Genomic DNA, 15,167 nt, shown 5'->3' with positions numbered 1-15,167 from the left:
TATGGGCCAACATTTCTGAAGAATGCCTTTAGCACCTTGTTGAATCAATGCCATGTAGAATTAAGGCAGTTCTGAAGGCGAAAGGGGGTCAAACACAGTATTAGTATGGTGTTCCTAATAATCCTTTAGGTGAGTATATATATATATATATATATATATATATATATATATATATATATATATATATATACACACACACACTGTATATTCATATTACACAAAACAACAAATGTAATGGTTAAATTCATAGAAATAAATTTAAACATATGATATTTATAAATACAATAATTTAAATAATTTTGTCAAACGGGCTGGAGGAAAAAAGTGGCTAGAGTTGATGTGCAGCGTAAGATAAATAGAAACTCGACCTTAATAGGCCTAGAACCACCCTTCAGATGTAGACAGAATTGGTTTGTGAGATGTCTATTCGTTCAACACCATCTGAGCGGCTGAGTATCAGTATATTGCTCATCTTAAACATATCTTGGCACTGTATGTTCCCAGAGGTAATCAGTATAATGCTTCTCTCTGATTTCATTCCCACTGTACTGTCTCTCTCTTTCCTTGTCTTTCTTTCGCTGATCCTCAGCGATAAGGTTTCTATGCTTCCTTCAGAAGTTAATACATGTGAGAAGGCTACAACACTCCATCATAAACATCTCACCATCTTTTTCATCCGTTTTTGAGATGATGCACTGAAATTTAACACCCAAATCACACAGATTAAACAGACTGAATCAAGGTCAGATGGCTGTATCTTATGAAAGTAACATGCCAGCTCAATCACAAATGTGGTGCACTCCCCTCACCAAACACACAAACACACAATCGCACACACTTTTAGACACCGTAAATGAAATGAGGAGTGTGAAATCCATCATTGTCGCATCCACTGCAGTGGAAAACTATTTTATGTCAGTGTGTGTGTTTGTGTGTAGGCATAGGCGTGTCTGAGTTTATGAGCGTGAAAGCATTCGTATGTGGGTGTCCAAGTGTACACATTCACACATTCTAACAGTTCATAATATTTTGCTCTGACAGCTTGCTGGTAATGGCCATCACAGATTTACTGTTTATGACAACAAGCAGACATGCAGCAGAAGTCCTCCACTCCATCTTAATCTGTTTAATCTGTGTGCTTATGTGTTTGTGTGTTGGTTGGTGGGTGTATCTTTCCTTATCCTCTGGTTGTAAGACACCAAAACCCAAGAAACATATGTGTACGGCAGACAAGGTTGCTGCAATTTTGTGTCTGTACAGTATATAAAAGGTTTCCTGTATTTTAATAAATGCTTGAGTTTTTATAAACTCTCTTTTAGGTGGCCTATGTTTTGTGCATGCCAGAGCAAGGTTATTATCGTCAACTAAAATTAAACCATGTCCCTTTTCATTCGTTCCCTCGTTTTAGTAAATCCTGGCCACAATTTACCACTTCATCCCCTTGTTTTAGTTAAATCATGCGCAAATTAAGAATTTGTTCCCCCTTTTTTACTAAACCATGGCCAAGGATTACACTTTGTGGCGAGCAGGACGAGGCAGAGGGACGTGAGAGAATGGCGCGAGGCCGGTGGCGTGAGTGATAATGAATGACACCTGTGAGACGCACCGGTCTCGCATCTCTCATGGAGGAGAGAAAAAAGGAGGAGCGACGACTGTGAAGATCGAGAGAGGAACAGTGCTGGTTTTATGTTGTGTTTTGTTTCCCTTTTGTGTAGGCGCTGCTGGTGGATCCTTTTGTTTTTGTATTTGTTTTATTGTATTATTAAATTGTTTAACTTTTTTAAAAACATTGTCTATGTAAGTTGGTAAAGCATACACGGCAGAAGGTCAGGCCGGGGCATGCCTTCATACAATGGCTATATTACGGGCATACCAGGCTGACCTGCTGAGGGACCTGTAGACTAGCGAGGGGATGGGGCCTGACGTGGTTTGAGAACTGTGCCGGGCCACTGATCTGTCTCTCAGAGCCACTAAAGAGACCACCCGTGCCATTGGGCAGTCAATGGCAGCTAATGTGGCTTCGGAGAGACACCTGTGGTTAAATTTATTGGAAATTAAAGATAAAGATAATTTTTTTTTCAGTGTGCATAGATTCAGCTTTAGCTCCGCTCAGACTGCAGGGCATACATATTCTGAACTACATAGACGATTGGCTTATCCTAGCAGAGTCGGAACAATTGGTGGTTCAGCATCGAGATGTCGTTCTCGCACACATGAAAAAATTGGGGTTGAGATTGAATGCCAAGAAAAGTGTACTTTTTTGAGAGCAGTCTATAGACATCCTGTCGAGACAGGGGCTGAGGCACGGGGAATGGAGGCTCCACACCGAGGTGGTGGAGCACATTTGGGTAGTTTATGGCCGGGTACTGGTGGATCTGTTCGTTTCTCAGGATACGACGCACTGTCCACTTCTTGAACCTGATATCTCTTCTCGACGGCTCTCATAAGGAGTTGCCGGTCAGGAGGAACCTTCTATCTCAGGCGCGGGGAACAATCCTCCATCCTCGCCCATACACATTCAACCAGTGGGTCTGGCCTCTTAGTGGGCCCGACTCAGAGAATACGGTCTCTCAACCGAGGTTGTAGAGAGCATTCTAAGCTCCAGAGCTCCATCCATGAGGAAGCTATATGCCCTGAAATGAAGAGTTTTTACCTCTTGGTGTTATCTACGACAATGGGATCCAGTTATTGCACTGTGGGTTCAATACTTGAGTTCCTGCAAGATCGTTTTGCTTCAGCGTTATCTCCTTCCACACTGAAGGTCTATGTTGCGGCTATTGCTGCTTACCATGCCCCCCTGGGGGTTTATCTATTGGAAGAGAGCCTCTCATTATACGTTTTCTTTGTGGTACCCTGAGGCTAAGGCAGTTCGTACCACAATTCCAGCATGGGATCTGGCTCGTGTTCTAGAAGGTCTAACTGTCGCTCCCTTTGAGCCTCTGAAGTCTGTTTCAGAAAAATTTCTGACCCTCAAAACTGTTTTCCTTCTAGCCATTTCCTCACTAAAAAGAGTAGGAGATCTCCAGACACTGTCAGTATCTCCTTCATGCCTTGAGTTTGCACCCGGGATGGTCAAAGCGTTCCTCTATCCTAAACCCGGTTACGTACCTAAGGTTCCAACCAATATACCACGGCCTATCGTGCTGAAGGCATTCTGTCCTCCTCCCTTCAAGGATTTAGGCCAGGAGAAACACTCAGAGCACTGGATACTTAAGTCCACAGATCTGCCCAGTGGAGAAACTTTGATCAATTATTGGTGTGCTTTGGGCCCCCTAAGAAAGGCCTTCCTGCATCCAAGCAGACGGTTAGCAAGTGAATAGTCGAGGCTATCTTTCTTGCATATGAGGTTCTGGGCCAGCCTTCACCTTTGTCCACTAAAGCCCATTCTACAAGGGGTATGGCGCCCTCTAAGGTCCTAATTTCTGGGGTGTCCATTCAAGAAGTTTGTGATGCAGCTGGCTGGTCTTCGCAGCTTTTATTTGTCAGATTTTATGACCTAGACATGGATACCCCGGGGTCTAGAGTTCTCATGTCATGATAGTTTAACACGACAGGTTCTTGGCTGTATGGCGTTCAGCCATTCTCGTTCCCAAATCGTCATCGACGCATCGCGAGTGCCCTAATCAGGGAACTATGGTTACAGTCGTAACCTGAGACGTTCTTTAGGTGGCTTCCATGGCTGCAATAAGCTGTGTTTTCCTCCAACTGGAAACCTGGGGTGCTGAAATACTATTGGGTAAACTGGCAGTGGGCAGGATCACACAGACCAAAACATAAACAGATGCTCTGACACGGAACTCACATTCAGTTGTTTTTTGGAGAAACAATTATATGAACTCTAAATTATAACTCCCAATCTCTGCAATTATATTATGGCATTTTTATGATTTAGTATGGTCAAAAAAATTTATGAGGGAACAAGTTCTTCATTTGTGGCCACAATATATTTGTCTGCATGTCATGTATGGCGCTCCGTAAAATATAACTTAAACATTTTATTTCAGCTAGAATTAAAGCCCTGTTTTAAGATCGTTTCTGATGAAATCGAACGGTTAAGATTAAAATTTGGACACATGCTGCTGTCCCGAGAATTTTAGTTTTTTTTGGTAGCACCCCCTAAAAAACTAAGAAACTACGATAAAACCTGATAGAATGCATCTTTTGTAGCGATTTTTGCGTGAGCATATCAGTGAACACCCCAGACCACCCGGTGAGTTTCACGTCTTTGTAAACTAAAGTTTAATGTGTTTTATGAATGATTCTTTCATATGCACCTATGAAACCATTGTAGAGGTGTGTGGCGGGGGAGGGGGGAGTGGGGGGGTGCTACCAAAGAAACCTCGGGACAGTAGCATGTGTCCACATTTTTATCTTAACCTTTCAATTTCATCAGAAACGAACTTAAAACAGGGCTTTGATTGTAAAACACCAAACTTACCCTTTAAGCTGAAGAACTAAAATAACTAAAACTAAAACTTAATAAAAACTTTATGGGAGGCATATTTAGATGCCTCATAGGAGGCAAGGGAGGCAGTGTCTCCTCATAAAACTGGATGGGAAAGTAATCGATATTACAAAAAATAAAACAACGCAAATATTAAAAAATGTGTCATTAAAAAATATAAAAGTAACTCGGAGGCGCACCTCCTCTTTCACCTTTGACTTAAAACAGACACCCCAATGCGTGCGAGGGGGTTTAGTGGGGGGTGACTTTCTCCCATTCATTCTCAATTAGCTCCCACTAAACCTAGCACACACTTTAGGAGGTCTTTTTTAAGTCAATGGGATCAGCGAAGGCACAAGAGACACTGTTACTTTATCTGTGGGTATCACCATTGGGCATTGATACTTTATAAAAAACAGTGACTTTTACATTTTTCATGTCACATTTTGTAATATTTGCGTGTTTTTAATTTATTATTATCTATTATTTTCTATTATTTTTTATTAGAACTAAACTTTAATTAAAATGAATAAAAACAGTACATACAAAAATAAAATCTAATTAAAAATTTTAACAAAAACTATAGTACTTTTCAGTTAGGGCCTTCAGTAACGATTGCCGCAGATACAGTTGTTCTCTTTTGGCTCACGCAGAGTCTTTACACAGACTTCAATCTATCGCTTAACGCTGTTGCAGAGACTCTCCATTCGTTACGATGAAATCACAAAACAAAATGCACACAAACGTGTCCCTGCTTGAAATACAACCACTGATGAACATATTTGGTTTCGATGAGAAAAAAATATATATATGAGTGTGGATTAGGACCCATAACCTCTGACATGCTAGGCAAAAGTTCTACCACTAGACCATTAAAGTACACAAGTAAAATTGGCGGATCTATGCATTTAGTCACGTGAAAATTTTCACAACTAACAAAATATGTTAGGAGATCTCATTAAATGAATAATGTTACCAAAACGACCCGATGTAGGCTACTATTGAAATTGATTTCTGGACATCGCAATGTTATTTTCTCCAAAAAATATTATTGTACACATGTATAGTACATATCTGTTGATGATCCGTTTAGATGACATATGGAAAATCCAGCTCAGCCTCACAAAAAAATAACCATATTCTTTCTGGAAATATAATCGTTCCATGCTGAAACAGACAGTAATTGAATTTAGACACATTCAGACACACAGTAATTAATTAAATTTAATTATGAAAAAATATTTTTTTATTTTATTTTGACGACCCACCACTGTTGTACTATACAGTATATACAGTACAGTATATATCAGTGATACTAAAATAAGACAGTGCCAGAGTGTCTATGTGCCTGCATCCATGCCAGTTTGCTCCCTCCCACAACTAAATTGCCTCTTTTCCAATGCTCTGTTTGCTCTGAGGGTCTGCAGGATGCTGTACTGATTAATATCTGTTTGTGATCAATAATGTCCTCTCCTCTCAAACGGACAAATGCAAGCTCATCATGTGCACTATCTACAGCTGACAAGCAGCTAAGATCATTTAAAGCTAGGACATCTTCTGCAATCAATATGAAAGGAGTCTGAGAGAGTTCGGCTAACCCACTCATGTCCAGAGATTGGCGAGGCAACACATCCTGAAAGAGCTCCCCATGGCTGAGGAGAGATGGACAGTGTGGCCCCATGTATGAATAGCAAGAGCCAGAAATACTCTGAAGCAGACAGCTCAGTTGCTCCGAGGCGGCCGGACTGGAAAACGATCTAAATTCTGCCACAGGCAATATTTCTGTGGGCTTCTGAGCAAACCAATGCCAAAGAAGATTCTGTCTTTCTCAATATACCCCCCAACACCCCCCACCCCCACCACAGCCTGTCTCTCTTTTTCTCTTGCTCTGTGAAAGGAGATTTCACGCTATACAGTGCTATAAAGTTGCTATAAAGTTATTAAATCTCGCCACCTCTGGCCCTTTTTATTTCTAAATTTGTCAGTACTCTGTACTATATATAATTAAACTCGTGTACAATCTCTCAACTAAATCAACCTAAACCCAAACTTTTTTTTTTTTCAAAATAGAAGTTATCATCTCATGAGTTTTGGTGGAAAGAAACCAATTAAATGTGTTATTTAACCAGGGTATATTCTATCGTGTCATTTGTATAATGAGCCATGTTATTTGGAGGAGAAGGACTGCCTCGCACCAGTGAAAAAAGCCCCTGGGCTTTAAAGGGAAATGCCACTAAAGTTATATTATGGGAAGTATGGCTTCTCGTGAGGCTATGTTTTGTAGGTGATGGGGGCTTTCTAATGGGATGCATTATTTTAAAGTTCCCATTTGCATTTTTATACACCTTAAAGGTTTAGTTCACCCAACAATGAAAATTCGGTCAGTATTTACTCACCCCCATGTTGTTCCAAGCCCGTAAGACCTTCGTTCATCTTCGGAACACAAATTAAGATATTTTTGATGAAATCTGAGAGCTGGATCACTCCTCCATACTAGTCCATAGGCTTCTTCAGGGATTGAACTTGCCGGCCTCGAAAAGTTATTAAAGACATCGTTAAAATAGTCCAAGTGACTACAGTGGCTCAATCTTAAGTTTATCGGTAACACTTTACAATACGGGTGCACAAATAAGCATTAATTCATACTTAACTAATGCACAGATAATCATGAGTTAATGTATGACTCATGAAGAACTAAACCATTAATTAATGTTTACTGCATCAGCAACTAATAAAGAGTCTATATGATTAATAGATTAAGTAATACATGAATTGCTATTAATTAAATGTGTCATCATATATTAATTCCTTAATAACATATTTTATTAACTAATAGTGTAAATTAATGTGTTATTTACCACAATTAGTCAAAGCTATGCACTTCAACTTCAGTTGTCTGCTTTAATTAATCATTAGCTAATGATTTACAAATCTATCATTATGTTATGACTTTACTTGTTGAGGCACATGACTATTAACTAATTGTTAAGTAATATGTAATTTTGGTTTTGATATCCACACTATGGATTTCAATTTCCCTCCTTTTACAACCGGGATTCCACTGTGCCAGATGACCACCGTATCCAACAGTTCATGGCACAGGAGTGTGTCAGGTTAAGCTTGAGCTCTAGGATTTAAAGGAAGAACACTGAGAACATGCGGCCTGGCTCTGCTATTTCATAACACTGTGTCTAGACTGGACAAAGACACTAGAACCCATTATAATCAGTGATACAACACTGGATGCAACACAATGCTACACGACACAACAAAACCCCGACAGTAAACTGATGCCTTACTCTATTTCAGACGTACTCCGAGCTCTTGCGCTACTTCTGTTGTGAAGGACAAATGGACTTGCAATGGTCTGTCATGCCCAGTGTAAACAGCTGTAATGGTCTCGTCCAGTTTAAACACAGTGTAACAGCGTCAATATTTCCGATTCTGGTGTGCTGATATTTGTGTGCGGCCCAACTTACCCATCCTTCAAACACTCTCTGACATTACACTCACTGCATGTGCAACTGCCCCACAGACCTTTAGTGGGGATGACAAAACCCATAACCATAATGACATATTACCTGATTTCCATTACACAAGAGTAGATGTTAAAACTTCATGCTTATTTGTACTCAGCTTTCGCCAAGATAAGCACCAACTAAGACATAGCTGTTATGTTCAGGAAAAGACACACACACACACACACACACACACACGAGCAGTGCTTGGGTATAACGCTACTTGTTTACTCTTTTTACTTTGCCAGTCACAGAACACGGCAGCCCCCCAGGCATGCGCACAAACATGACTTTACAACGGTATTACGACAACAGATAACAATGAAGAACTGGTTAACAACCACAACATTTTCCCCCCTCCCACCAAGCTTAAGTATGAAATATAGCCTCAAAGTCCTGGAAGTGTGCAGGACGTGCCCTCGCCCTCACAGGACGAGTTGACGCAGGGGCATCAGTAGATTGCGAGCTTTGACAGTGATCAGTTCCCCCTTCCTGCCTGATGACTTCATCAGGATCCAGATTCGGTGGGGCCAGAATGGAGTCCATGACCCCAGATCGGTTCAGGCATTCATACCTAATGGAAGGTGCGGGCACTCTTCGAAGACAACTGGCATGCCAACGAGACCCATTAGCAAGCTCAAAAGTGACTGGCCCTAACTGCCGTTTGACCTGGAGGGGCTCGGACAGAAAAGAGCCCAGTTTATTGCTACGGTGTGGCCTACGGGCTCTTACCCAATCCTGTGCTCGTATCTGGGTAGCCCGAGCACGATGCTTGCGGTCATATCTTGCTCTCATGTTGCGCTGACGTTGATGAACCCGTGCTCGGGCAGAAGTGTTCCCTGGGAGCTTATGAGGCGGACGGAGCCTAGTCAAAGGTAATTCTAGTTCCCTGCCAAGCATGAGACTGGCAGGGGAAACTCCCGTAGTGGCATGCTGGGTGGCGCGATAATGCAAGAGTGTTTGGGAGAGAGAAGCTTTAAATGGAAAACCTTGGGCAAGGTGTGCACGTATGCCATTCTTCAGACTTTGGTTAAACCTTTCTACGCCACCATTAGCTTGAGGATGGTAGTAGGCAGTACGTATGTGGACTATTCCCTTGGCCGACAGGTAGGATGAAAACTCACTGGAGATGAACTGTGGCCCATTGTCTGTGGTAATGGCCCGCGGAATGCCCCAACGGGAAAAGAGCTGCTCCAGGGACTCGATCATTGCAGAGGCTGTAACTGAGCCCATAGGCACAACCTCAGGCCACTTTGAGTGGAGGTCATACACCACGACTAGGAACCGCTGATGGTGGGGAACAGAGGCGAGCTCCCCACATATGTCCATCTGTAGATGCTCCCATGGCTTCACAGGCCAGTCGACAGGCTGCAAGGGTGGTGGGGCTGGAGTTCCTGTTTTGCCACTAAGCAGACAAGGTGTACAGTCACGTACAAGAGCTTCTAGCTCTCTATCAATCCCTGGCCACCAAACCAAGTCTCTACATCTTTGTTTCAGTTTAACTATCCCCACATGGCCCTCGTGTGCCATTGACAGAACCCGCTCCCTAAGGGGCGGAGGAATGACTGCTCGGTGCCCCCTTGCAATGCATGACTCACCCCAGCATGTCAGTTCTGTCTTGACTCGTGAGTAGGGGATCAGGTCAGAGCTCACCTGAGCTGGCCATCCTGACCGAATGTAGGTGCTGAGGGTAATGAAGAGTGGGTCTGCTGCAGACTCGTGCTGAAGTTCCTCAAGAGACACTGAGGTCTGTAAGGGCCCATACACTAACTGCACCAGGTCACTCTCTATGTCTGACTCCGGCTGTCTGGCTGTGGTGGTTGACTCCACCGCTGAACGTGACAGTAAATCTGCAACCACGTTGTCTTTTCCAGGGGTAAACTGCAGCTGGTAATTGTACTGACTCAACCTGTCAGCCCATCGGTGGAGTCTGAGTGGCTTGTGGCCAGTTCCCGCAGAGGACATGAGGGCAGTAAGCGCCTGGTGGTCTGTTCTGAGAGTAAAAGATCGTCCATATAATTACATGTGCCAGCGCTCACATGCCCAAATGCACGCCAGTGCCTCTCTCTCTCCCACTGAGTACTTCTGCTCTCCAATACTCAGAGCTCGCGAAGCGAAAGCAATAGGCCTTTCAATTCCGCCATGCATCTGTGACAGGACTGCTCCGACTGCCACCGCTGACGCGTCACATGTCACTAGGGTAGGACTGGAGAGATCAAAATGAGCTAGTGTTGGTGGTGATGTGAGGAGGTTCTTGAGTTGTTGAATAGCACGTTCACACTCCGCTGTCCATGCCCAGGGGGTGTCATTTTTGAGCAACTGTTGCAGGGGTGCAGTGATTGCTGAATACTGAGGTAAGAATCTGAGATAGTAAGCAGTCATGCCAAGGAAGGATGCAAGCTTTCCAGCCGAGGCCGGCACAGGAAGGTTGAGGATGGCCTCTACATTGGACTGCAGCGGTGTGATACCCGAGCTGGACACCCGAAGGCCAACAAAGTCTATTGCTGGGGCTGCAAACACACATTTTTCTGTGTTCAACGTCAGATTGTGTTTAGACAGAGCTGTGAACACCTGTCTCAGGCATTCATTGTGAGCGGCCACATCCTTTCCATGTACCACAATATCATCCAAGTACACAGCCGTACCCGGAAGCCCTGCTAGGACAGTGGCCATGATTTTCTGAAAGCAGCTAGGTGCTGAACTAAGGCCAAAAGGGATTCTCTTGAAACGGAACACCCCCATGTGAGTAACGAATGCAGTCAGGTTTCTACTGTCCTTGTGCAGGGGTATCTGCATGTAACCTTGCTTAAGATCCAGCTTCGTGAACACTGAGGAGCCATGGAAAAGTGTTGTAAGTTCCTCAATTGTCGGCAGTGGGTATTTGTCTGGCACCACTGCCTTATTAGGGCCCCGAAGGTCAATGCATAGACGTATGCCCCCTGACCGTTTTTTCACAATCACAAGATTTGAGACCCACGGAGAAGCATCGATGGGCTCAATGAGGTCTGCTGTTAGCATGCCCTGCAGTTCAGTGGTGACCTGGTCACGCATGGCGAGAGGCACTCTTCGTAGTGGCTGGATGACGGGCGGTACATCCGGGTTAAGTAAAGGTTTGTGTGCGAAAGCAGAAAGGCAGCCTAAACCACTGAATAGATTGGGAAACTGTGTGTGCCATGGAGAGTCCACCTGAAGGATAGTCACTCCACTGTTGTCATGCAGGGAAAAACCAAGACTAATGAACAGGTCCAGACCCAGAATATTAGCACCGTGCTGTGTGATGTAGAATGAGAACTCCACCAGACGTTTTTTCCCATATTGTACCGGCAGCTTAATTAATCCAGTCACTGCAATGCTGGCTTGACCATAACCACATAGTTTTAGAGGTGATGGTTGTAGCTCCACGTCAGAGAAAAATTTCTTGTAGGTGGCCATATTAAGCAACGACACTTTAGCTCCTGTGTCCAGAAGCAGTGGAATGCAACAGTCTTTCAGCTGTACACCACATGTAGAGAAAGTGACTGAATGAGGACCAACCGTGTGAATTACTGCTGGTGAGGGCTGAGATGAGGTACGTGAGCCTGAGCTGGACTTTGATCTGCACCACCTTGCAAAATGGTTGAGCTTACCGCAATGCCTACACTTTTGGCCGATAGCTGGGCAGTCTGGTGACCTGTTGGCATGACGAATGGAGCCACAGTTGCCACACTTCTGTCTTTGTTGGCTTGATTGAGGCTGCGTTTGTTGGATGATTTCACCTGCAGGCTGGAACCTCTCATCAGTGACTGCATTTGTGGGTACAGTGGTGACATCAGTTTTAGCTGCATTATTCTCTGCTATTTTAGCTGCACACTGAGTAGCTTCCTCAATTTGGAGTGCCAGAGTGAGAGCCTTATCCAGCGTAAGTTCATCATCCTCCATTAACAATCTCTCTCTGACTCGTGCACTGCTCGTTTTTTCAATAATTTGGTCTCTAATTAATTCATCACGTAGAGCACCGAATTTGCATGGCTCAGCAAGGCTTCTTAAATCAGCGACAAACTGGCTGGCTGACTCACCCGATCGTTGGCATCTTTGTCTGAAGTTTAAGCGTTTTAACAGCACGCTATGAGTCTTTTGAAAATGTCCCTTTAATTGCGCAACAGCTTCAGAGTATGTCTGTGCGGTGCCGAGTGATTGGAAGATCCGTACTCCCTCTGCATCGAGACAATGGAGGAGAAGCGCGCGTTTTCTCTCATCCGAGACATCATCCAAGCCCGCGGCAACAAGGTACGTCTGAAATGACACATACCAGCGCTCCCACGGCACAACAGGTTCGCCAGCGTGGGGCAGAAATGGCTCAGGTGGAGGCAAAGATAAAGCCATCCTCGTCGCCAAATGTTATGTTCAGGAAAAGACACACACACACACACACACACACACACACACACACACACACACGAGCAGTGCTTGGGTATAACGCTACTTGTTTACTCTTTTTACTTTGCCAGTCACAGAACACGGCAGCCCCCCAGGCATGCGCACAAACATGACTTTACAACGGTATTACGACAACAGATAACAATGAAGAACTGGTTAACAACCACAACAATAGCTTTACAGTAACCTATGCTTCTCCATCCATTTACGCTTCTTTCCATATTGTGATGTAAATCTCCTTCTGTCTAGTGTTAACACGCGTCAGCACACACAACGGCTGCAACCACAGTGCGGTCCCCCCATGACAACCGTCTGGATTGAGCTGAGTAGGGGACTTAACAATTAGTTAATAGTCATGTGCCTCAACAAGTAAAGTCATAACATAATGATAGATTTGCAAATCATTAGCTAATGATTAATTAAAGCAGACAACTGGAAGTTGAAGTGCATAGCGTTGACTAATTGTGGTAATTAACACATTCATTTACACTATCAGTTAATAAAATATGTTATTAAGGAATTAATACATGATGACACGTTTAATTAATAGCAATTAATTTATTACTTAATCTATTAATCATATAGACTCTTTATTAGTTGCTGATGCAGTAATAATTAATAAATGGTTTAGTTCTTCATGAGTCATACATTGACTCATGATTGTCTGTGCATTAGTTAAGTATGAATTAATGCTTATTTGTGCACCCGTATTGTAAAGTGTTACCAGTTTATCAAGCGACGAGAATACTTTTTTTAATTAATTTCCTTCTCTTTGGGCCTCTAGTCAGTTCACTAGTGTAATAGCGTACGCTTCTGTTTTTGTACGTCACACGCATCACACACATGACCAGCGTCGGCCAATAGTGAGCCTACGTGTGACGTAGCTCTACGCAATCACACTAAGTTAACTGACTAGAGGCCCAAAGAGAAGGAAATGAATAGTTGAAATAAAGTAGTTATTTTTGTTTGTTTTTGAGCACAAAAAGCATTCTCGTCGTTTGATACACTTATGATTTAGCCACTGTAGTCACTTGGACTGTTTTAACGATGTTTTTAATAACTTTTCGGGGCTGGCAAGTTTCAATCCCTGAAGAAGCCTATGAACTAGTATGGAGGAGTGATCCAGCTCTCAGATTTCAACAAAAATATCTTAATTCGTATTCCAAAGATGAACGAAGGTCTTAGGGGGTTGGAACAACATGAGGGTGAGTAAATACTGACAGAATTTTCATTTTTGGGTGAACTATCCCTTTAAAAGTCAGTGCACATTGGCTTATAGACCAGCTTTATATGGAAATATATAGCTATCTTTTTATTTCGGGAAGGAAATCTTTATATTTTAGGCTATGGCATTAAATAGTTTGAAAATAGGCATAGTTTGAAAATCCCTGTGTCAACTCACCATACAGGATGTTAATGAGCGAGATGGGCATGACCAAGATGCCGACCAGCATGTCCGCCACTGCAAGGGACCGTAGGAAGAAGTTTGTTGCGTTTTGCAGCTTCTTCTCCAACGACACGGCCAAAATGACCAAAATATTCCCTCCTATTGTTAGAAAGATAATCACAAGAATTAGCAGGGCTGGCCAGTTCTTTTCCTTCATCACTTCCCTTTCGACCCCATGAGGAGAAGATGAAGATGAGGAGGGGAGATTGACGCTGTAATCGGTTCCGAAGAAGCTCTGGTTCAGGCTCACGGTGGTATTACCAGGCCAGACCATCGAGCCAACGAGGTCTAGGGAGGATGTTGTAGAGCTAAACCCACCCACAACTGGCCCGCCAGGTGCCCCCATCCTCTGATGCCGTTTCCTGTCCCCTGTATCAATCAGAGCTCCTTCCAATCATAGCCGCTGATGGCCACGTATGGGAAGACGAGTTTAGAAGTTTAAAAATGAAGAAGTGATCCACTCAAAATGCTATGTGAAGGAGAAATCCACTGCGCTGAGGATATCCATAGCATTTCCTGTTCCTAGTTTCTGGCTCAGGATCTTATTCATGGAAACTGTATCTGTAAAACACAATGAGAGACACACAATACCACTGAATACCAGACAGTATGAACTCATAGATAATAGACATTATAAAAGACTAAAAAGACACTGACTATCACTGAGAGTTGCTCAGATAAAATAATAATAGGAATCAAAGTCGCACAGTATTGAAGGTTGTGCTGAATATTTACAGCACATTGTCTAAATGGTGACTGACAGCACTGTTGACTTGACTTGCTGAATTTATTTTCAGTTGTCAGTCAGAATATCACCATTGTAATATTGGAAGACGCACAAATGATCAGTTATGGAAAGATCCATCCATTTCAGGCAACAATTGGCACCCTATCTCTGTGGTAATAGAGGGTAATTGAGTTCACAAGTTCAAATGATTCGCTACAATCCGAATCTCTGCGAACCTACCGCACTTCGCTGTACTGGCCTACAGGGAATCATCATAATTCACCAGATCGGAGGTTACTCATCATTGAATTAGCTGTATTAATAACTCTAGACACCTGTCAAAGGTAATGTGATGTAATGTCATTATTATGACATTATTATATTATTACTGATGGACAAGTGGGTAATTGTCACTTCATAAAGCCAGTCACTTAGCCCTAAAACAGAACGATGTCTAATAACGATGTGGGTAATTGCAGTTTTCACCCCATCGGTGAGGCTGTGCATTGTAGGTGTAGACTGATGGCATGTTACGTGTGTGGGAATAACAAGTACCCACAGTGCTCTGTGCCACACAACTAACCATGAATGCTTTAATTTGGAAAAAGCAGCTGA

The 15,167-nt window shown here is 43.1% G+C and overlaps 1 protein-coding gene across 6 annotated transcripts in view; it reads right to left on the bottom strand.

The window, feature by feature from the left end:
• htr2cl1 (5-hydroxytryptamine (serotonin) receptor 2C, G protein-coupled-like 1) overlaps positions 1-15,167 on the bottom strand; it is a 113,655-nt gene that overhangs the window by 10,168 nt on the left and 88,320 nt on the right. For all 6 annotated transcript variants that reach the window (XM_077228098.1, XM_077228102.1, XM_077228100.1 and 3 more), the window contains one exon: positions 13,781-14,386. In XM_077228098.1, the coding sequence (XP_077084213.1) occupies positions 13,781-14,171 (391 nt within the window). In that variant the 5' untranslated portion in view covers positions 14,172-14,386. The remainder of the gene's footprint in view (positions 1-13,780; positions 14,387-15,167) is intronic.

This window comes from Siphateles boraxobius, unplaced genomic scaffold, assembly GCF_051911475.1.
Source record: "Siphateles boraxobius isolate OS27281-9 unplaced genomic scaffold, OSU_SipBor_1 130, whole genome shotgun sequence".
Lineage (NCBI taxonomy): Eukaryota > Metazoa > Chordata > Actinopteri > Cypriniformes > Leuciscidae > Siphateles > Siphateles boraxobius.
Note: the sequence above shows the minus strand (reverse complement) of the source record. Positions and strands in the feature narration are given on the sequence as shown.